At 33.8% G+C, this 23217-nt stretch overlaps 1 protein-coding gene across 1 annotated transcript; it reads right to left on the bottom strand.

The window, feature by feature from the left end:
- Window positions 1-2244: 2244 nt before the first annotated feature.
- LOC129003772 (UMP-CMP kinase 2, mitochondrial-like) lies at window positions 2245-18975 on the bottom strand. The gene is made up of 7 exons (XM_054432068.1): window positions 18899-18975; window positions 10219-10319; window positions 9350-9476; window positions 8640-8841; window positions 8111-8350; window positions 3023-3143; window positions 2245-2711 (listed from the first exon to the last, which is right to left on the bottom strand). Exons 2-7 carry the CDS (start codon window positions 10315-10317, stop codon window positions 2658-2660), a joined length of 843 nt encoding a protein of 280 aa, XP_054288043.1. The 5' UTR covers window positions 10318-10319; window positions 18899-18975; the 3' UTR covers window positions 2245-2657.
- Window positions 18976-23217: the final 4242 nt, after the last annotated feature.

The following is a 23217-nucleotide window of genomic DNA, read 5'->3' as shown; positions in this document are numbered from 1 at the left end:
AGGTTTTTTTGAACTACAATGCGCAATACCTTGAGTTCTAGGTTAGCGTTTCACAGTATTTTTGTATTTCTATGTACTGTAAGTGGAATATTAATTGTTTGCTACTAATTTGTAATACAGTGTCTGTTGAATATAGTGAAAGGCAATATAGTAAATTAAAAGTGGTTAGTTATCAAAGCTTATTAAGTTTATTTGATCGAATGTAAATAAATATATTATAAGAAATCTAAAAAATTTTTGATTTATTCTCCCTGTTCTCCTAAATTTGTGGTTTGTTTGTTTCTACTACTGTAATAGCCAAGTTTAATAAATGAACTTAAAAAGTAGGATTGTCAGTAAAATGTTAAAGCTGTGTTGAGGAGAGCAATCTCTTTATTGACTTTGATACAAACGTTTTTACATCTTCAAGCAGTAACGGTAACAAATAAACTTATCAATGTAGGAATGTTTCTGAAGAAACAGATTTCATAATTTATGAAGTGAACTGAAAAGTGGAGTTCATAATTTTTGTCTTTAATAAAATGTAATATACAATGAATATAGATTTAGTTCTACAGCACATGAATTTTGACAGATTTTTGGGTTTGGGTTTAGAAAAGCAATAGGTTAGCCACTATCCGAGAAACCACATTTTTCCAATAAAACTTGATAGATACAAAAGTTTCGTATGTTTGAGAAAAATGATAAGAAAAGAGTAGTAAACAATAAATAGTGCCAATCTTTTCCAAAATGTTTGAATGTCATTGTCTCATGCATAAACAAATGAATGAATATTTTGAAAATAACAATTTATTGACAAATTCACACTTTGGATTTCGAGAGGGTAAATCAACAACTGCAGCTGTCTTAGAAGTAATTAAAAAAATCTTTAAATGCATTTGAAAATAAAACTGTTTCATTAACTTTATTTGATCTTACAAAACCTTTTGATTCTGTACCTTTTGATATTTTATTCAAAAAACTAGAATTTTATGGTATTACAGGTGAAACTTAAATAATTTTAAAATCCTATTTAACCAATAGAAAGCAGTATGTATCTGTTGGAGGCAGTCAGTCTAACTTAAGATTGGTTGAAGTAGGTGTTCCACAGGGCTCGGTTTTGGGACCCTTCTTGTTTTTAATCTCAATAAATGACCTGCCGAGGAATGTTGATGTAGACATTGTTGTATATGCTGATGACACAACTTTGGATGCAACAAATAGAGATATCCATGAGCTTGATTTAATTACTAATGAATCAATAACATCAGCATTAAATTGGTTTTCTTCAAATAAATTGACGTGTAATCAAGAAAAAACACAGAAAATTCTTTTGAGTCAATCCCCACTTGACAATGAATTAAAATCTGTAAAGTTATTAGGATTCCAAATTTATTCAAAATTAAATTGGCAAGAGCACATAGAAATCACTTGTAAAAAAATCTCCAGAGTAAATTATCTAATTTGGAAACTCAGAGATTTTGTTAGTAATGAATACCATCGGATTACTTATTTTGTTTTTTTTTCAATCTCATATTTCTTACGGGATTATATTCTGGGGACACTCCCCCCACACCCATGAAATTCTTTTATGAAAAAAAAGTCATACGAAAAATCTGTGGGGCTGGCCCTATGGATAGCTGTCGACTTCTTTTTATAAACCTTAGAATTATGACCGTAGTAAATTTGTATATTTTTCACATACTCTTCTACACTAAAGCCAATCTTCATCAATTCACTTGTAGAGAGAGTATACACTCTTAAAATACAAGAGGCAAATCCAATCTAGATATCCCTGCCCATAGATTGGCCAAAACAGTAACTGCCATTAAATAATTTGCATACGGTTTTTTAATAAATTAGGTCTGGCAGCAAAACCTTCCTAATAATAGGTTCCTTTTAATAGGTTTGAGTCTAAAATGTTTGAGTGGCTCATCCAAAATCCATATTACTGTATAACAGAGTACTTAGTTTCTGATGTTAATATTAATTTTTAATTTAGAACTCACTGTATTTTATAGCTTTAGTTTTTATTTCTATTGTTGACTATGTCTATTCCTTGTAAAAGGTCAATGCCAATAAAGATCTTGATTCTTAAACCACCATAATGACTGCTAAACTGGCTTTCACTACTCTGGATGTAATCCTAGTTAAAAAGGACGGTTGATAGAAAATAATACTGTACACTGAAAACAGAAGCATACAATTCATGATTATTGGACAACAATAGCTACAATATGTGCTCTCTATGTCCAAAATCTTGGATCTGAACATTTTTTATTTTATTTAATACATTACAGTCATTTTATTACATAAATGCATACAATTTTGTCAGTGACAAAATATAACTTTGGTAACAATACAATACATTATACAAAAAAGAGTACTGTAACTGTGTAAAAGAGGTGCCTTGATAGTTGATGTTGATACCAATAATTTTCTACAAACATACAAAGCGGTTTTTACCACAAAATACTGAAATTCAAGTTTTTAATTCCATTATCTTATGCAAACTCTTTTGTACACTTAACTGAATATTATACTGAACATTATGAGGCATTAACACCTAATTGAATATTATACTGATATATTATGGAGTATTAAAGATCAATATGAAAGCATTATGTTGTTAAGGCACACCTTGTTTACAGTTATATAAAGAGGACTGAAGCAACACATTATGTTTGTAAAGTCTCTTTTGGAATGCCTTCTTCTGTTGCGCCAGTGTCAATCTGGAACAAAAAAAACCATAAATGTAAGTCAAATAACATTAACACTTTTTTTGTAGTGATGAGTGTCAGACACAATGTCTTTCCTCTACTACATAATAATAGTTGATAAATGTATAATCCATAAACGGTCTACTTGAATCATTTTCATTTAGGTTGAATATTATTTCAATTAATTACAAATTTATTTTAGTTAAAAATAACTTCACAAACACTAATATGCAGTTGAACCTTACAAATTTGTTGATAAAAGACTCTAGATGCATTGACTCTTCCTACAGCTTAGATTAAGCCTTAACAATATGTTTGTATACCTTAACAAGCTTCTCCGCAGTGAGTGTGTTCGTACAAGCCCTCAAAACAACCTTGGGATAATTGTCTGCGTTGATGACTCTGACTCTAGGATTCTTCATCCGAAGATAAGCTTGCAACATTCTGTGAAGAGGCAAAGTACTAATAATTTTACGATGCCTGTTCATACACCGGTAGTTAGATTCTAGTATTCAACTGAATTTGAAGTTGACCTGTCCAAATTACACAACAAAGCCCTAAATCTGAAAATGGTTATCTAAAGTTTGTAAAACAGGAAAAAAACTTTTGGATAAAAAAATGTTCTGTGGAGAACAGTACTTATAGCACAAACCTTTTAAGTTGAAACGATTATTTAATTTATTTTAATAGGTCAAGTACCTATTTAACTAGCTACAATAACGATTTTACTGTTTACCATAATTCAGATACAACATTGTGTTTTATTATCAATACATAGTGGCAGGAACATAAAGCTATATATTTTAACCCAAAAATGAGTGATTGATAAGTATAGAATGGAGCGAGATGAGTCCAACCACCAAAAAGCTACTGACTTTTTCAAGATCAAATAGTATTTTAACTCCATAGCAAAAAATTAAGACAATAATCTATTCTTGTCCTTTACTCCTTAGCTTCGTTTAGCTGAATCTATTGATAGGAAACATTCTTGTTGAGCCTTAAGTATTTTTTAAATTTCAAATATTTTAATTTTTTATGACCCAAAAGAGTTTTTACTTAATTAAGACTAAGTAAAAACAGTATAGTTAACTAAAGTGAAATGTAAATGATAGTAAATTCCAACTAGCCTATCGGCGGCAAATATCCAAAACCACCACTGCTTAAACTTAACATAAATAATGGTTACTCTGAACTTTGATCATTTAAAGTTAAAGGAAAATAAATTACAATTTTTGTAACCAACATAGTGTAATTACATTAACACATTATTTACAAAGTAACATTTCATTTAAACATTTCACAACTTAAAGCTTCAAAAGGTCAAAGTGGTAGAATAATGTTCTAAGTAGGCCATAAGTCGAATCATCGTTGTACGAAAGTAGTCATTGTTGTAAAATATCACACTAGGATTTTTCATTCGTAGGAACGTAAGCTTCAATCTGCAACAAAAATATGTAAATGTTAGATTAATAATAATAATTAAAATTCACCTCTTATTCATTAAGTTTTAAGACAGCGATGCCATACTAAACATACTCTTTAATTCCACCTCTTCTCTTTTTAGTCCCCTGGGGGACTTTGTCAAGTGTTTCTCTACATTTCCTATTTCTCTACAGGGGACGATCTTCAAGGTTAGATAGCTGCTATCCTCTTACTCTACCTTTCAAAATCCTGGCCTAGAACCATTCATTGAACAAAACATACTTTTTAATTTATAATATTTATGAAGCTGAAAACAATTTTGATATTAGTTTCGTCCTTCATGTAGATTACTTGTTTTTGTTTCCTATTTGATTCTTGTTATTTCACTTGTTTCATAACTAGTTTTACCAAACAAAACAATCTTATTACAAACAATAGTTCGTTCTCCAGTTTTATGTCAAAACAGCAAAGTGCAAATAAAAAAATACCCCCGCCGCAGCAAACCTGCAGACTAAGCGAATTTCCATTTGACTGATTGGATTTACACTGAAATGTCTACTTAAAAATATAACATTTACTCTCTATTTAAATAGAATTAGTTTAACTAGTACTTAGGTTTGCTGCATCAGGGAGGGTAAAACTGTTTTTTTTTGTAAAACGTTAATAGTTAGTCAGAAATAAAAACATTTTCCAAATTTGATCAAAATATGTTCATAAACAAGCAAACTACAACAATTTACTTATTCTCCATAAGAATAACATAGAAATTTTAAATTTACAATTTTTTGGAATTTTCTCCGTAACCATTAGGCGCATAATAACGCTTAAATATACTAAATTATTTGTTTTTTTAAGCTCTACAAAATGGTTTGGAAAGAAATTGCTAAATTTTATGTTTTTTGGGTCAAAAATGGGAAAACCCTATTTTTACCCCATAAAACCCCCCGTAAAACCCCGTTCCCATGGTCCGATCATGCTGGATCGCGAACTCGTTCGAATAAACGTAGGTTTACACGTTTGTACCAAATTTCATCAAAATCGGATCATTTTTGCTCGAGTTATCGTGCTAACGGACACATATATATATATATCTATATATATAAAAGGCAAAGCCCTCACTGACTGACTCACTCACTCACTCATCACTAATTCTCCCACTTCCCATTTACCTAGGAGGCTGAAATTTGGTACACTGATTCTTTAGGCATTAAATAGGAAAACTAAGTGGTTTTTATTCTGATCGGACTCTCGGGCTCCGCCCCAGTGGCTCTGGAATTTCCCATGTTAATCTTATGAGTACTTATATTTAAATGGAATTAATGAATCTTAAAAGCTGTTTCAATTAAACAAGTTGGTTCTGTTCTATGATGTTCAATACCATTAAAGTTACAAGGATTACCAACAGGGTGCATCACCATTATTTCTTTTACATTTATGACAACAGCTAATTTGTAACCAAAAGGTGAGTGAGCGTAGCGAACGAACTTCAACCTGAAGGCAAGTGAGCGCAGCGAACGAGCTCCAACCTAAAGATGAGTGAGCGTAGCGAACGAGCTCCAACCTAAAGGTGAGTGAGCGTAGCGAACGAACTTCAACCAGGACATGATTGAGCCATGCGAACGAGATCATCTTGAAAATTAAGAAGTGAAACGGGGCAAAGCCCGCGGGTTACAGCTAGTAAATATATAAATATATAAATATATATATATATATATATGAATTTGAACGGATGGTGTTTTTGGTCTCTAGGGACCTCAAAATGAAAAAAAAAATCGGTCCCGCGTCCAGGTCTTACCATGAGTACTACGGTAATAGCTTATTCCCTATATGGGAAATTCGCTAAAATTACTCTAAACTAAGAGAAAGAGAAAACCTATTTGTCAACACTAGAGCTCAACACAAACAACATGATACATACATAGAAACAGGTGTACTGTGACCATCAATGTTCGTGCAATTCCTAACTTGTGCCTAGGTACGCCATGCATTGTGCAATATGTTTTATTAATTACTTTATTAATAGTAAAATGAAACCTTTCTAATTTTTAACTAATCTCACACAAGTTTATTTATATTGGAAAGTAGGAATAGATAACTCACTCGACTAAGAATGAAGTTTTATGGACTTAATAGCAGACACGTTCACAACACAATAAGTCAATAATATTGATATATCATCACCTTTTTTCGGTTCTTCTTCTGTGGAGGGTAGTAAAATAGTATATAGGAAGTAGGTAGTAGTAAACTGTCAGTAACATATCAAGTTGTTGTATTGTGGCTGCTTTATGTGATAACAACTGCCATGAACTCATTTTTTAGGCGAGTAAGTTACCAGTTCATTCTTTCTTTGCATATTCTAAGCAAAAGCTTTTTCCTCTAAAAACACTTAAATGTAAAAAACCCTTTAATGTTCCCATCTGTTTCTAGAACATGAATTAATCATCGATCTCCATTCAATTCCATACATCCTCAACACAATTACATATGAAATGTGAATACCTACTTCTGGTAACATGATCTGGTAGTTCTCTTCAAGGATTTTCTTGATTTCACCAAGCACTTCTTCAACAGTAACATCCGAATCAAGAGCAATCTGTGATGGATTGCGCATACATGCATATGCTTGAGCCAAGCTGAACATAGAACATTAATTATGGAAATGAAAGCTGTGTCGGTAAGCCCATAACTTTTTCAGAAAACATATGCCATAAGGCCTTCATAAAGGACTACCTTGTCCTGTTTTTTTTATTTTAAAACTCCCAGAATTCTTCAATTCCTCGATTTCGAGACCAACATACATGCATGCAACATTCAAAAAGACTGGTTGGTGATTGATTTTTTTCATATGAAAATAACACTCGTGATTCCCTATACGATAGCAATAACAATAACCCATATGAACAGAATCCCAACACTTGACTGTAGTATTCCAGGCTTGTCTCTGATGTTGTAGCCCACATTGGCATTATATGACAATGCAATATATATATTTTGGGTATGTGGCAAGGGAACTGTCAAAACGCCCTGTTCTTGTTACTATGTAACAACTGTCTATACTATTTTATTAACCATGTAACAACCCAAACACATTGATTGTAAGGATTTTTGTTAGGACATCAGGATTTATCTAGGTGAGGTGGGATAGAGTACATCCTGGCACAAAATCAGGAAAGCTTTACACTACACATTATGTTTAGAATATTCCACTGTCACTGACAGCATTTTCAAGCAGGGGAGGTTTTGAGGCCTACCTAGTCTAGTTGAAAGAATTAAGGAACAATCAAGTTTTTATGGTGGTTTTTTCCCAAATCTAACTGTTCTTAATTTAAATACTGTATTATAAGTTGTGTTTAGTTCAAAGTTTTTGTGTTTTTTTGTGCTGGGATAAACTCTCTCTCATCCAGGCACTATCCAAAACCTTGCAATCGAAAACATCAGTTAACCGAAAGGCTGATGGCCAGTGTTGCTGTGGTTGAAAGAGACAATAACTAGTATCGCCAAGCCTGCAAGATATGCTCATGGGTGTTACCACGATTGCAGGAGACTCTTACTGCCGAGACACAAAGATATATGCTCACAGATGTTGCTACGATTGCGGTAGACCATTACCAGTGTAGTCAAGACTGCAAAATACGCTCACAGGTGTGGCTGCAATTGCAACATTCACTGTTCCGGTTATTTCATTATTGTTATTTCGGAGGAATCAGTTAGCCTATCTAAACCCCCAATCCCAATTGTTTCTGATAATCAATTCTCTACTGTAATTCAAGAGAAAAATATTTTAGCCTCAGAATCATAAGTGTTTATTTTATCTTAGGCAACTATTGGTTATAAATCGTTGCATCTTAAAATAGCGGTCGCTTAACAGAAAAATTGGAATCACTCGATACTACCAAGGGTATTTTACACCTTTTATTTACCTTAAACGCTATAAAAATTCAGCCTTAATCCAATATTTGACCAAACCCTGCAAAATAAATCCAACTTACGCCTCTCTTAGTTCCTTGTTGTCTTTCATTCTCAGTTCCTCCCGAGTGACACTCTTATTCTTCCTCCTCATGAGTCGGTCGAGTCGCTTGCTCTCGCTGACGGAGAGGAAGAAGACAATGTCGGGTTTGAGAAGGTCGTGAGGCCACTCGTAAACCTCATCGTTCTCTGCCGGCAGAGTGCCGTTGTAATCTTCCACTGCCTGTTGTGCAATGGCGTACGCCGCGGTACTATGCCAGAACCTAAAACATGTAAATATGGTTACAATCTACGACAAGGTGTCAAAATTATTAAAATTTTAAGTTTTTTTACCATACTACTTTTATCCCGAAATTAAATACCACAGTTTTTAGGGAAATGCCCTCGCTGAAAAACGCAGATGATAGAAAAAGTGCATGACATTACCTATTCCGCAGCTGCAAAAAACACAGCTAGGAAAACCTTTCTGTAAAAAAAAATATGGCCTTATTAATAAAAAACAAACAGAACTAAGAGGTTTTAAGCTTCTCAATAACTGGAAATTTACTTTACCTGTCCATGATGACTGGTTTGTCAATGTAGGCTTCTCTCACTTGCTGGGCCGCGAGATAGTTACCGAGGGCGTAGTAGGCCCGGCGCAGCTCTAGAGAATGGGCGTCAAACTTCTCCCTCAGCCCCAGTAGCGCAGGGGGTGGCGTACCCAGTTGCTGTCCACTGATCAAGCGAGTCAGTCGACCACTGATTGTGGTTTTACCTATAAGTAGTTAAAATTGGCTAAACTACAAACAAATAAATTCTTCCGCCAGCAATCGGAGATCCCCATGAATAAGAGAGTCTTAGAAATCCTGCTTTATTTGCCTTTGGTAAATATTTGTAGTTTAAAGTTCACATGGATCCAAATTATAAAGTTATAATAGATCAAAGAGCCTACTAGACTCAAATTTAGCACTATTCAACAAATACTCAATCCTCAATCAACTGCCTGGTCACAGTATTATCATTCATAGCTACAAGCCATTTGTGATTGGCGGGATTCGAACTTGAGTCTCAACAACACCACTAAAACAGAATCTCTTACGAGACCAGATACACTGATAGAAAAATCTTACCACAATAGTTTCATATCGGAGTAGCCCAGTTAAAACTTGTTAATGTGTTTTTAAACATTCGATCAAATAATAGACAGTGCGAGTGCATACTAATAATATTGTTTTAACCAAAGGTAAATCTATAGCAACTTGTTTAAAATAGTATTGGTTCACCTGATGCATCAATGCCTTCGAGAACAATGAAAACTTTACGTTTGGATCTATCTACTACTTCATTAGCTTTGGAATAGTTCTCATCAAAGATCTTCAGAAGCTCTTGTACTTCTGGCAGACTAAAATACTGCAAAAACAAAATGGCACAGATTAGTTTTTATTAGTATACCGGCAGGATGGATTTTGTTTATAAACACACACCTAAAATAAAATATATTCTTCAGTTTAATAGTGTTTTAACTTGAATAACATGGAGAGAAAATTTATCAAAACAAAATTTAAAAAAATGTTTAGCGAAGTTTTCATTTGGAGAAATAGCCTCTGGATCGTTATTATAATTTATTATCATCAATTTAATCAATCATTTATTTAATCATTTATTATGTTATTAATCATCATCGTCATAAATCAATTGGATCGTAAGGTAAGCCTTAGATTATAATAATGTTTAGCAAAGTGTTTACGCAGCAGTTTTATATTGACGAGTTAAAAGCTAGAAGTATGATTAGCCAATGTTTTATTGAGTATTAATTTTTCCTATATTAACACGTTCCCTACAGACCGTCACACTTCTCTGTAACTGAGGAATAAGTATAGTCGGTAGCTAATGTGAAGGACCAATATCCGCACTGTAGGCTACCTCATTACTATGAAGGCAATTTAAGCACTGTTTGTATCAATATAAAGTACCTTATTTTTTCCTGTGCTAAGTGTTTTGGCTACCCTACGTTTCAGGAAAGGAACTCACTCCTGATGTTTTAAGTGATTTCAATAATAATCTTTGTCTAATTTATCATCCTATCTAATACAAAGTTATTTTCAAATTGTGCCTGATGGAGGATATTTTGGAGGAAATTTTCAAACTGTACCTTATCACTATGAAGACATTTTTTCACAGCATCCAGAGATTTAAAAACTCCGACGAACTTCATCTCAGTGTCTCCAGAGTTGTCCTGTTTTGATGTCATGTCTGTAACATACGATATCTTGTATATAGTGTTTGCCCAGGAATAAGTTGCTAGTTTGATTCTGAGAAAAGCCAGTAAGCTTTTTGACTTAATCTTTGGGCTTAACTAGGCCTATTAAGAAATTGCTCTCTCCGCTAAAGTACAAGTTGACCAGTCTTAGTCAGTAAAAAGCTCAACACTCATTCTTCACCCAAAAATATGCTCCCTAATGTGTGTTGGTGTACAGAAAAATTAAATTACTCTTCCTAGACATTAAACTGTATATTAGCTTATAGGGGTTACAAAAAATGAGACTTCAATTATTTTAGTAATTGACAGTCCTATACAGTATTTGACTTAGCCTAAATTAAATCCCAGAGTAATTAAATAAAAACGTTCTATAAAATTAAACTAAAACACTTTATTTATTATTCAAATTGCCTCTATATAAGGTTGTAAACCACTGAAATAAAATCCTTAACATAAAAAACTAATTGTTTACATTTACAAATTAAATCTTTCAAAACCCTTTTTTAATGACCAAGAAATTTTAACCAAGACTTTACATGACCAATTGACAAATTTAACTTTTTACGCCAGAAAATAACATGGATATGAATATATTGCAGTAAATAATAAACATCAACAGGTTAGAAACACTGGTGGCGTCCAATGATCAATGATGTCCCAAGAGATGATTAAAGCAACGTGAGCATGCAGGGGGCTACACCGGGGGGTGAGGAGGGAGGTTTGACTTCCTAGGCCCCTGATGTAGCATCCATCATTGTCCTGTGATAGAGCATCAGTCTTAAACTCCTTACAATGTAGTTAGCTGTTAGCTCCCCCAGCAAACTAAAACTGTAGGCCACAATGAGAGCGCGACTCACAAACAGCTTACAATGATTGAGCACTAAATTGGATGGTAATACTTGAGATTTGGCTTAATATTTGGGTAATAATCCAGTGTAGGTATTTACTTATAACACAATTAATTTATTGAGTTGTATTTTTATATTAAAGTAATTTAGTTCAGTATTTATTTATCTTGTTCAACACTAAAATTCCATCTGTTACTTCTCAGACTGCTGCTCTAAGATGCTGAATATTGAAAATAAATTACCTATTTAATGTGTATTTAACCTAAATGAACCATACTTAGCGTACGGTAGCTCTAATGTTGTGTGTTTTTAGCGAATTTTTCATAAACACGATAACTTTAACTTGGTTAATTTTTGTTGTATTATGCCATTTGGCTTGAAGGTGTAGGGCAGGATAAACTTGAATGAGTTTGCAATACCAGCAAGATCGGGTCATAGGAACGAGGTACTAAAAAAGTTTTGACATTTTCAATTTTGCACTTTCAAAACATGAAAATGCCCAATTTGTATAACAGCCATTAAGTAGAAAGAAGCTAAAAAAAATAATTTTATATATTTAAGTGTACAATTAATTTGAGATAACAGAGAATATTCCTAAGAACTGAACAATTCCTGAGATATGTATTCTACTCTGCGACACTCCGCTGCTGTTTTCCAAACTAAGTTAGTCTTTTATTACCGTCTCTGTATCACCAACAACTCTTATCTATTAACTTCGACCTAAAAGATACGACATACCTGGTTGATAGATATGACATAACTGTAATGTCCTGGGCGATCAAGGCAAGATATGGGTATATAAATAAAATTACAGTTTTGTCTGTACATTGCTCAGAATCATACATTTTCAGGTTATTTATACATTAAAGAAGCCGAAACAAGTCTCATCTAAATTTATGTCTGTCTGTCTTTCTGTTGGTCTGTAACACTCAAGATGGCATTTTACGCAATCTTCTCCAGGAAAACAAGAGTACCTAGTTATCAAGATCCAAGTCATTTTAATGTATTCACTGGATTGACCGATTGGCGAGAGTGTCTTTAGCCATTAAAATGTGGCCTCACTACTTAGTAAATAAAATTACACACCCCGGATGTGACGTCGGGCGGTAAACTTAAGTCAATTCTTTGGCAACAGTTTTCCCTTAGGCTCTAAATTAGTGAGGAGCAACTTTGGTTTTTTCACAAAAACTCTTCCACTAGTTTCTCAAATTTGTTCGGAGCAACATTTAGTTGTAAACTTTTTGTTGTCAACTTTGGTCGGCTTTAATCTATTATGTTTCAGTCCCCAGGGTACGGTATCTAAGTTATTCTCAAAAGCAAACTAACTTACAGCTTTTGAGGGTAAGGAACACCTCTCTGACAACTAAAACTATTGTAGCCTATAGTTATTTTGATTATCTACCAAAATCACCCAAGACAACCCAAAATCTCACTCTATTAAACTTACCTCTACTTCTATATAGCCTAACCAAACCATACAAAATAATCCACCAAGAAGAGATAAGATTTGATTGTGAAATAATCGGCAACACAGTAAGTTAAGACAAACTATTAAACTAACAAATCACAAACCGGTACCCAAGTTTGTTTATGGTAGTTAGTTGCATCTGCTAAAAACTCAACTGAAAATTTGGTGATGTGATGTAGTGCATTGTCAGTTCTGTAATTTACAGCTTTTACTAATTTAAACCACTAACTTTAACTTAACTTACCATAACCACTGCATACATTCAACAACCATAAACTAGGCTATTATATTTTTTGAACCACAGACAGACCACACCACACCAAAACAAAGCAAGCACAGCAGACAAAAAACAAACAAAACAAACACTGGCGTCAAAAGAAAAAATTAAAGTTGGAGGACAGACTTTCAGCCTTAGTTGACAAGAAAAGTGCGTATATACGGTTGATCATAGTCTTGGAGGAGTTACATCGTTACGTACTATAACTAATTACGCTTCTAATACTATAAAATGAGCTTTAGAAAAGGTTTCCGGCATAAAATCAAGTATATAAAAACAATAAATTGTGGGTCTAACCACTGCCATCCTGGACTGATACCTTTTTACCTAACATTTTAAAATATTATGCCTACTGTCTAAGTATCTAGATAAAAAATGACTAGGCCTATCTATAACATCCAGCTGTCCTTGATAATCGAGCTTTTAATAAATGGACCTAACTAATGAAACAGCTAGTCTTAGTAAATAACAACGCTACACAATGAATCACACTCCCTACACTCATCCCTCCCTCACATTTTGGTTAAAATACCTAGGTGGAGTCATCATCTCAATTGATGATAATGATTATGATTACTAATATTATAAATGTGAAAGTTTGTGTGTTTGTTTGTTTCTTTGAATTTCAATCACGCATAAAACTACTAGACGGATTGGGCTGAAATTTCGCATGATGGTAGCTCACATTCCCGATTAACATATATGCGTATTCTTATCTCGAAAATCCTTTCGGGCTCCGCCCCAGTGGCTCTGTAGTTCCCCATGTTAACTTTATGAGTATTCATATTTAAAGGGAATTAAAGAATTTAGTCAGCTGTTTCAACTAAAAAAGTTGGTTCTATGATATGCAAAAGCATTAAATATTATAAGATTTACCAACAGGTGCAGCACTATAATTTATTTGTCATTTATGAAAACAGTGAATCTATATATTAATTTGAAACTGTTTTTCTTTGTCACAGCTATTTTGAGAGAACAGCTGGGCGTAGAAACTCGGTAGAGGTGTCTAAAGAAAGGTCTTGGTCTGTAGATGAGCCATCAAAAGAGAAACATGGTGAATTCCCTTGGGGTTCTGCCCCCGTGGCCTTTAAATTCCCATCCCATGTTATTCTTATGGAGGAAAACGGGGTTTTTGTCACAGCTACTTTGAGAGAACGGCTGGGCGTAGAAACTTGGTAGGGGTCTCTAAAGAAAGGTCTTGGTCTGTAGATGAGCCATCAAAAGAGGAAAGAGGTAAATTCCCTTGGGGCTCTGCCCCAGAGGCCTTTACAGTTGCCTCTTCAGATTTGTTTACATTACGACCATATGCATAATTCTAAACTACTTTTTAATGCAACAGCTGTTAATATTTAAATTGTGATTTATTGAATTTGTCAAAATGAAGTACAGTATTTGCAATGGATTTTTCTGATTTTAAAATTGATTTTCTTCTGCATCGTGTCATGTTTTGCAATATAATGTTCTATTAGGTACCAAATCAGTGGAAAATCCTAATATCACAGTAACTTTTAAAATGATTTCTTATGGAGTTAACTTATATCTATTGTATGGGTTGGTTTCTGCCTTTTTTACCACTTCTTGGAGATTTTACGTAGGTTATATTCTTTGGCATATTGCATTTGTAGACGAAACTTGGGTTGGTGTAATTATTACAATGGAAAAGAGCGAGAAATCCTGGACAATTTGATATAGGCTAAAAATAAAACTGAATTAACACTGTGCTACATTTCTTGAGCAATCATTGAAATAACCAATTTGCAAACAATGGAAACATAGAAAAAGTCATAGAACACAACCAAGTAGAAGAAATAGAAATAATGTTTTTTTTACACTAAAAACACTAAAAAAAACAAGATCAGCTTTTTGAAAAAAGATAAGATATTTACAAAAGATTTTGATTATATCTAACTGTTGTGTAGATCGTGAGTATTTCCATAATCTTTCAGTCGGATGTAATGCTTCGCAATTGCTCGAATTCGAGCAACAGGTACACTAGTCTATATATTAATTTGAAACTGTTTTTCTTTGTCATAGCTATTTTGAGAGAACGGCTGGGCGTAGGAACTCGGTAGGGGTGTCTAAAGAAAGGTCTTGATCTGTAGATGAGCCATCAAAAGAGAAACGTGGTAAATTCCCTCGGGGCTCTGCCCCAGTGGCCTTTAAAGTCCCATCCCATGTTATTCTTATGGAGGAAAACGGGGTTTTTGTCACAGCTAATTTGGGAGAACGGCTGGGTGTAGAAACTTGGTAGGGGTGTCTAAAGAAAGGTATTGGTCTGTAGGTGAGCCCTCAAAAGAGAAACGATGTAAATTTCCTTGGGGCTCTGCCCCAGAGGCCTTTAAAGTTCACTCTGCAAATTTGTTTACATTTCGACCATATGGATAATTTTACACTACTTTTAATGAACCAGCTGTAAATATTAAAATTGCATTCAAAGGTCTACTGAAACTGTCAAAATTAAATGTTTACATTATTATTTATGATTTTAAATTGATTCTCCACTGCATGGCAAGTTTTTTATAGTTTCAACAAAATGATGAATTTATGATACGTTTTAAATGTTTTGTTCAAAAATCTATGCTTTATTGCTCTTAGAAAATTTTAAATTATGAAATAAGTATGACATACCATTTTCAAAGGTACATATAATTATTCCTTATCGGGTTAGCTTATATATATTGTAAGGTTGGCACTTCCTTTTTTTTCTACTTTCAATCACCATTTATTTTTGAATTCAAGAAAGAACTCCAGAAATTCATTTATTGGTATGAAAGTTTTCGATAATCGGGTTGAAAATTGTGTCATAGATGAGTAACTTACGTTGAGGATGAGAGCTGTGTTCAAGTTTTGGAATAGACTAACTACGGAGTATATTTCATCTATGGTTTTGGTGAAGTAGGTGAACTAATGTCAATTCAGGTATTAAAAAAAAATGTGTAGGCCTACAGGGTTTTTACTTTGATGTACACATTAGCTAGGTCGAACAACGCATCTAAACCTCACTACATACAAAACATTCGGAAACACAACAGTGTCATCACATCTCATCGCATTTGCATAATTTCTTACCAAGACTGGACTAGGTTATGGATTTGGTTCCGCAAATGTTCAAGATTTGTGATCAAATTTCCTACAATGGTTCATTCCATCCACGAAAAACATGCAAAGCTTTATGTGGTCGATATGGCCAGGCAAAACTACCCCATAAGTTAATGAATTATCAAGTAAGAACAGGATGATTAAATACATGAGTCGATGTGGCAAGAGAAGGAATTAAAATTGCTTAGATCGAAGTAAGAATGTTACTGCTATCTGGAGAATCACATATTTTTATCAAATACAAAAAAAACTTATTTAAATGCTGATAAAATTCTGTATTTTTATGACCAAAGATGAAGATTTGCTTATAAATCTGGATACAATCTGAATGATTTTTCTAAAGCAGATTGAATTAGTTGTTAGTAATAAATATTGACTCTTTCCGTAACATGATAGACTAATAATATAAACTCATTCTCCCATATAGTGAAAGTGGCTTTGACATGAAACAAACTCATGAACAAACAATTATAAAGACTCCTAAAATACCTTTTGGGCAACCTAAAGCCGATAAAAAGGTAGGAAATATTGTGTTAAACGAATTCAACAATCACGTTTTTTTAGGGAAAACAATCGTCATACTTATTATTATGCTTATCCTCCCTTCACTTAACTAAGATTTTCATGACTTCACTCCATCTATCGCAGTTAGCTGAATTTACATAAAACCTCAAGATTAACCGTCGATTTCGACGGGGTTCCACTAGTCTATATAAATAAAATTAGAGTTTTGTCTGTACATTGCTTAGAATCATGCAGTTTTTGGTTATTTTTACGTTTCATTGCCTAAGAAAGCCGAAACGAGTCTTATGTCAATTTCTGTCTGTATGTCTGTTTGTCCATTCTGTGACTCTGTCTGTAACGCCAAAATGTCATTTTACGCGGCCTACTCCTAGAAAACTAGATTACCGATCAAGGTTCTAATCATTTTTCTGCATTTACTGGATTGGTGAGAGTGTCTTTGGCTATAAAAACATGGCCTCGCTTCTTTGAAAACAAAATAACGAACCATCAAAAACCCAATTTCGTTTGAGTTTTGTCAAATTTTCTCCCAATGTTTATATTACATTTTATGATACCGCAACCATTTCCGATCAAGTTTTGTTATAGTACATTAAAACCAAGTGAGATTAAAAACGTTGTGCCTTACTTAACCGGTTTAATTAATCGCAGGTGCAACGATTGTTCTTGAGTTTTGACAACCGGGGAAAATGCCGTGAATCAGTGTTGTATTAGTGCTGGGAAACCTACCTACATTTTTTAAATCATCGTCACCAAAATCTTACAAAAAGGTTTTCACTCTTTGACGGCGCTTCAAGGACAGTTGTGTAAAGTGCAAAGTAAAAAAATCACAAATGCAGTGGGTGATCGTGGATGTTGCTGAAATCTTGGAAGATCTATCTGATCGTAACAGAAGTTTAACTTACAGATGTAGCTAAACTCGCTTTTCCAATGTGTTACTTTTGGTTTCTACTTACATTTCGACAACGATAAGATTCCTGTACGTAGAACGGGCAAACAGCTAGTAACTAAGCAGCAACAAAAACCTGTGATATGCAATGAGAACTGTCAAAGTAGGATTGTTTACAGTTACGTTTATGTTTTGAATTTCATTAATAATTTTTGATATTTTGAGAATTTTTAATAATTTATTTTCCTCTATTGTTTAGGTGAAGTGGTGGAACATTATGGCTATGGTAGATGTGTAATACTATAGTATACCATAAATTTAAAGAAGCAAATTTTATCAAAATGTGTCTTCCCCCATTGCAAACGCAAAGCTTGAGTATAACATAACTTTAATAAGCATTTTATACTTTAGCCTATATGCCAACCCCGTACAAAGGACGGGTACTCTGCTAGTTGATGATAATGATGAAGATGAAATCTACCGATCCGATATGTCTTCAAATCAAATAAACTTTATTTGATGAACAGAAATATCTGCACAATAGCGTCAACTGCTCTTTAACTAAATAAAACATAACTTGATTTATAAGTCAATCCGATCGCTTGGATAGGTTATCCAATTAATTAAATAGAGTCACAGACATGTTAAGTCAAAGAGGAAAATGTAATTATTATTATACACTTAGCAATAGTGTTATGGCATTTTAAATTGTCATTGTTGTTTTTTTTTAGTCTTTTCTGTCAAATATATTTATATTTTTGTTTGTTATTGTTATTATAGGCCTATTGTAATATTTATCTTGTATCTGTTTTAATCTTTATTTTTCTCTCAAATTTTGTATGCATGTTAACTATGTACTTGAATACGTATGATCCAATCTTTGTCAGTGCATTTTTGGTACATTCCTGTTGATGTCATTTTTCATTTTGGGAATCTTTTTTATTGTCTAGCAGGATGAATCTCAATCTGACTTGTATATACTTATAAATAATTATCTTGTAACTTGCCACTCATGTATTTATTGATTGTAAAAATTGTGTTTACCGTATGAATGAATGAATAAATAAACAAAGCTAAATAACCAAACTGTCTGGGACCACGTGGTTATAGCGCTTAATATCAAATATGGAGGTCGTCCGTTCAATTACAAGCGAGGTCTATTTTGGATCCAGATGCCATTCGGCATTGGAGTACGGTGCCTACAAATTGGTCATGGAATCCAATAAGAGGGTAAATATTAATAAGACTAGGGGCTTACCGTTCTATTACAAAACACACATGCCAATTATGTGAAAATACAGAAAATAAACAAATATTATTTGTTCTAAACAAGCAAGGTTATAAGCTTTAATTGAGTTAAACTCAGTGGAAAACGTAGCCAGTTTTGAAGTGACATAACAGACTTCAGATTTCACAAATAGGTACAGTAAGAAAAATGCACATGCAGTAAGATCAATGAGCCTACTTACTACATTTTTGTTGAGCTGCCGATTCTTCTGAAAGTTTAAAACAAGATATGACCAGCACACACAATGCATTGCATTTGTTTAACAACATCCCACTCTAACTTACATTTGGTCTTATCAGTTAATCGATAAGAACGTGTCTCACGAAACACAATCAAAGTTGATTTCGTTGCAGTTATTTTGTGGTCTACGTAGGTTAAAGAATAAATGTTAGGCTACTACAGTTATCTAAAAAGCGGATATTTTTTAACTGATTATATTGTAAAGAAAAATTCACTTTGTCGCACTCAAAATTTTCAACCGAAAATACACAAAATCATAACTACATTCTAGCTATAGGAACAGATCAAACATACTCCCTTAGTAGATTTAAAATCTTTTATGGAACAGCTGAAGCCAATTTTATTGTTAGTTCTGTCCGGTGTACTGTAGAGGTCGTGTTTTGTTTACAATTTGTTTCTTGTTAATTCAGTGATTTTCTGATTTAAAACCTAGTTTAACCAAATAAAACGATCTAATCATAAACAATAACTCGTCCATTAGTTATATTACCCAACAGTAAAGCACAAATAATGAAATTAATCCTAAAATAAAAATGAAACCACACATAGTCGACACTAGTGATCAATGTCACCGGGCATGAACTAGACACAAAAACGAGCTTCAAAATTTACAATGGGATGAGAAGTCTACTTGTGATGGTTAGTCCATGCTTTGGGTTTGGTCTTGGTCTTTAATATTTCCATATTCTAAAATACACGCGGTATTCCATCGCGTACATAAACGGACGATTTAAAACACTGATAAATAAGAAAAAAATACTGTAGTCTTGAATGAAGCTTTGACTTTGAAACTCTAGTACCGGTACCCTATTTTGTTTTTACGATTTTCCCTGAAAGTTAAGACTCGATCTCTGGACCCCTCGATCCCAGGTGTTAACCCCAACTGTAATTAAAGGGAGCTTTTAGAGTTCATAAAATATTCAGCGAGCCACGCGCCGCTGAACTGACGGCCAATAATGAACTGTGTGTATGGTGTAAGTTATGACAAAACAGGGACAGTGACGATACAAAGCAGTGTAACACATACATTGACGTCAGCAGCCAGAGTATAATTGGGATTTAAACATGAGATAGGCTCAATGCTCAATACAAATTGAAGTTTAGCTTCGAGTTACGACTGCTTAGGTAGCACAACCACTCCAAAACAATATGACAAAAATATGCCTAGCGTATTAAATATATAGATATGTTGACTGCACTGTGAGTGTAAAAACAAGAAATTAATTATGGAATTGCATAAAAATGAGCACATAAAATCTTATTCTTTGGCCAAGATCAAATATTTATAATGCTTTGAAGAGTCTTTTTGCTTTATAAATACGATATTACGACTTAGGAATAGCTTTAATCTTAGACTTTATAAACTATAAGAGAACTTCTTATTCTATTGGAAATATGAAGCATTTTTCTATGTGTTTTGACAAGGTTACATATTTGAGTATGTGGGTGTTGATTAAATGTTTTGTGTTTATCAGACCTATCAATTAGGATGAAGACACTACTTAGCGTATTTTAACCTGAATTTGAAAAAAGGTTGGATGTAGAATGGAGTGTGATATGATATGTATGTAGCTTTGTGACAAACAATCACCAACGGTTTCTTTGGCCATAACCACTAAAAGCCCTTTGATTAAATAGAACTTACTACACACACTCTAAACAAGTCGCTGATTCGATCCTGAAATTCTACACTCATTTTTCAATACCCTAAAACCGCACCTTTTGCGAGGCTGTCTCTAAAGCAAAGATAGAGGAGGCAACAAAGGGTTATTAAAAAAATATTAGTCCCTTCCTGTAACATTGCGAAGTGGCAAGAGGGTTTCAAGTGCCGTACTCTTCACGCAGATCAGCCTATGTGTACAGATTACATCGGTCTGTATCACCCGTCTTAATCACGTTATCCGCTGTGGTAGTTTCCCCCCTTTCCCACTCATCCCTTACCACACACACCCCTAACCATGCTAGGGTGTTACTTGCCACATTTTGGAGCCTTTTACAGCCCACGGACCATAAAGTCCACTTCTAGATGAAGAATTGCATGGGCGTAACGGCTCCAGTGCTTCTGGTCTAATAACATTACTACTTGCTCCTGATGTTACGGGTTAAAATCCCTCATCGGCGGCTAGCTACTTTATTAATCATTTCAATCTTCAAACCCCACATTGAAATGATGTTTCTATTTAGGAGGTTTCTTTTACGTGATGTTATGTCACTGGTTAAAATTCCTCGACTACCATTGACGTTTAGTGGTTTTATTACACATTTCGAGCTTCGAACCCAACCATGAAAGGAGGTTTTAGAATTCTCTTTTAGGTTAGTGATTGCGATCGCGACACCTGATAAAAGTCAGGAGCTTTTTAATGGGTTGGAATTCGACCCAGCTGTCCCTGATCATTTGGCTTTTGATATGGTCCTGACTCAAAAAACATCTGGTCTTAGTCAGTAACAAATCTACATAGATCATATAATTCCTATACAGTTTACACTCATATGCATTCTAATTCAACAATATGCATCGAGTGCGACACTATCTCAAATAATTGAACCTCTATGTAAAATTACACATTGTGATGTAATTTGTACGCTTATGGTGAGGCGGTGGGTGTATTTATGGTAAACTCTCCAATGGTCTTAGGTACCGTTTTTTTTTTTTTTTTTTTTTTTTTTGCCTACCTAATGATCAGACTTATTTTAATCAATGCTACGGCGGGAGTAGATTGACTTGGATTGGTGTGAAACGAAATGTTTGATTTGATTTAATTTTTTCTTGGATGAAATTAAAAGTAGGTAGCCCAAAGAGCAGTACAGTATGTATCTTCATTAGTTAAGCTAAGACTGATTGAGCCACTGACAGAAAGTTCTGGTGTTATTTTCTAATTCTTAATCCGATCATTGGTTCACTAAATTTTTACCAAGCCAAACTGAAAGATAGTTAATCTATACATTTTTATGTCACACCAACTACAACTGTAACTACCATAATGCTGACAAATAAGAGATAGAAGAAAACTTTGACGTTAGCGCAATGAGTATCTCACTCAACAACTCAACTATGTTCTACCATAGTCTAACCAACACAAGGGAGTATGTTAATTCTTAATACTTTAATCAAGTATTAATTCTATGACTCTACTTGAACAGAAACAATCTGCTACATCTGACATGTGAGACTCCAGTATTCCAAAGTCAATGGTGGGAGTCAGTAACTGGCTATTTGTAGTCCAAAGTGTACATAATTATCACCCACACAGCTGTTCTGACATGATGACGTCATGGTGATGTCACCCTGTCTCGGTCATCTTTACTAATTACGTTTATTCCTCTAATTGCTGCTATTTTCAGCCACAACTACAAATAAAACTGGCCTTTGTACGTTTGACTTATCAAACAGATTGTGTCACTGGAGTTAATAAAGGATTTCGAGGTTGTACTTTGTAATATAAATGAACTCCTAATAACTTTCATATTCATTGAAAATGTATTTCAAGGTGCAGAACAATGTATATTTTTTATTGTGAACAATATAATTAATGTAATTTACAAGTTTAACTATTTCTTGGGTATTTAAATCTTATAAGGCAAATTTAATCACGCGGTTCGTCAAAAGTTTCAAAATGCAACCTAGAATAACATTAAAACTTTCTATACAAAATAGACGGTTACTACCCCAAAAATCAAAAGTAGATCTACTTAAAATAATTTCGCAAAATAAGTAGATGAGTAGATGAAGCAGGTGAAGCAGGATTATACCATTTCATAAAATGCTTCTTTCGTATCAAAATTCCTATTAATTCGTATCAAAAGCAGAAAATCTTGGATACAGTAAAATAAATAGTTGTGTCCAAAACAAAAACCCCCTTTTATTGGTAAACAAACATACGTTATTGGCAAATTTCTCATCGCATTGTCGAAACGTTTAGTATCAATGTGCACGTTTAGACAAATCAACTTTTAAAACCATTTCACTAGGCTAAATATAAAATAACTATTTGGAAACTAATGGCAGTCCCCTACTTTTGACACTTAAGAGAGAAGCTCAAATTTTAAAACCTTTCCTTGAGAGGAAAAAAAACTACGAGAATAACATGATGTCTACTAGAAACCTTAACGTAGATGCAAACGAGTGTTTCTATCTTATTTTGACAAACACATTTTTAATTAAACCTTGTGTCTAACCCTTTGGAGTTAATACTAGACGACAAGGAATAGTGCCAATAAACAATTTTTATACTGTGCTAAAACAAAATTAGTTGTTAAGTT

This window comes from Macrosteles quadrilineatus, unplaced genomic scaffold, assembly GCF_028750875.1.
Source record: "Macrosteles quadrilineatus isolate MER2022 unplaced genomic scaffold, UCM_ALF_1.0 Scaffold_9__3_contigs__length_116548681, whole genome shotgun sequence".
NCBI lineage: Eukaryota > Metazoa > Arthropoda > Insecta > Hemiptera > Cicadellidae > Macrosteles > Macrosteles quadrilineatus.
This window is presented reverse-complemented; position numbering and strand designations above follow the sequence as displayed.

Excerpts from the sequence above, each read along its gene's own strand:
- LOC129003772 (XM_054432068.1), bottom strand. The coding sequence starts at position 10,317 with ATGACATCAAAACAGGACAACTCTGGAGACACTGAGATGAAGTTCGTC. Across the intron at positions 8,351-8,639 it reads AAACCAGTCATCATGGACAG|GTTCTGGCATAGTACCGCGG; the intron begins GTAAAGTAAATT and ends TACATGTTTTAG. Across the intron at positions 3,144-8,110 it reads AACAAGGAACTAAGAGAGGC|AATGTTGCAAGCTTATCTTC; the intron begins GTAAGTTGGATT and ends GCCTCTTCACAG.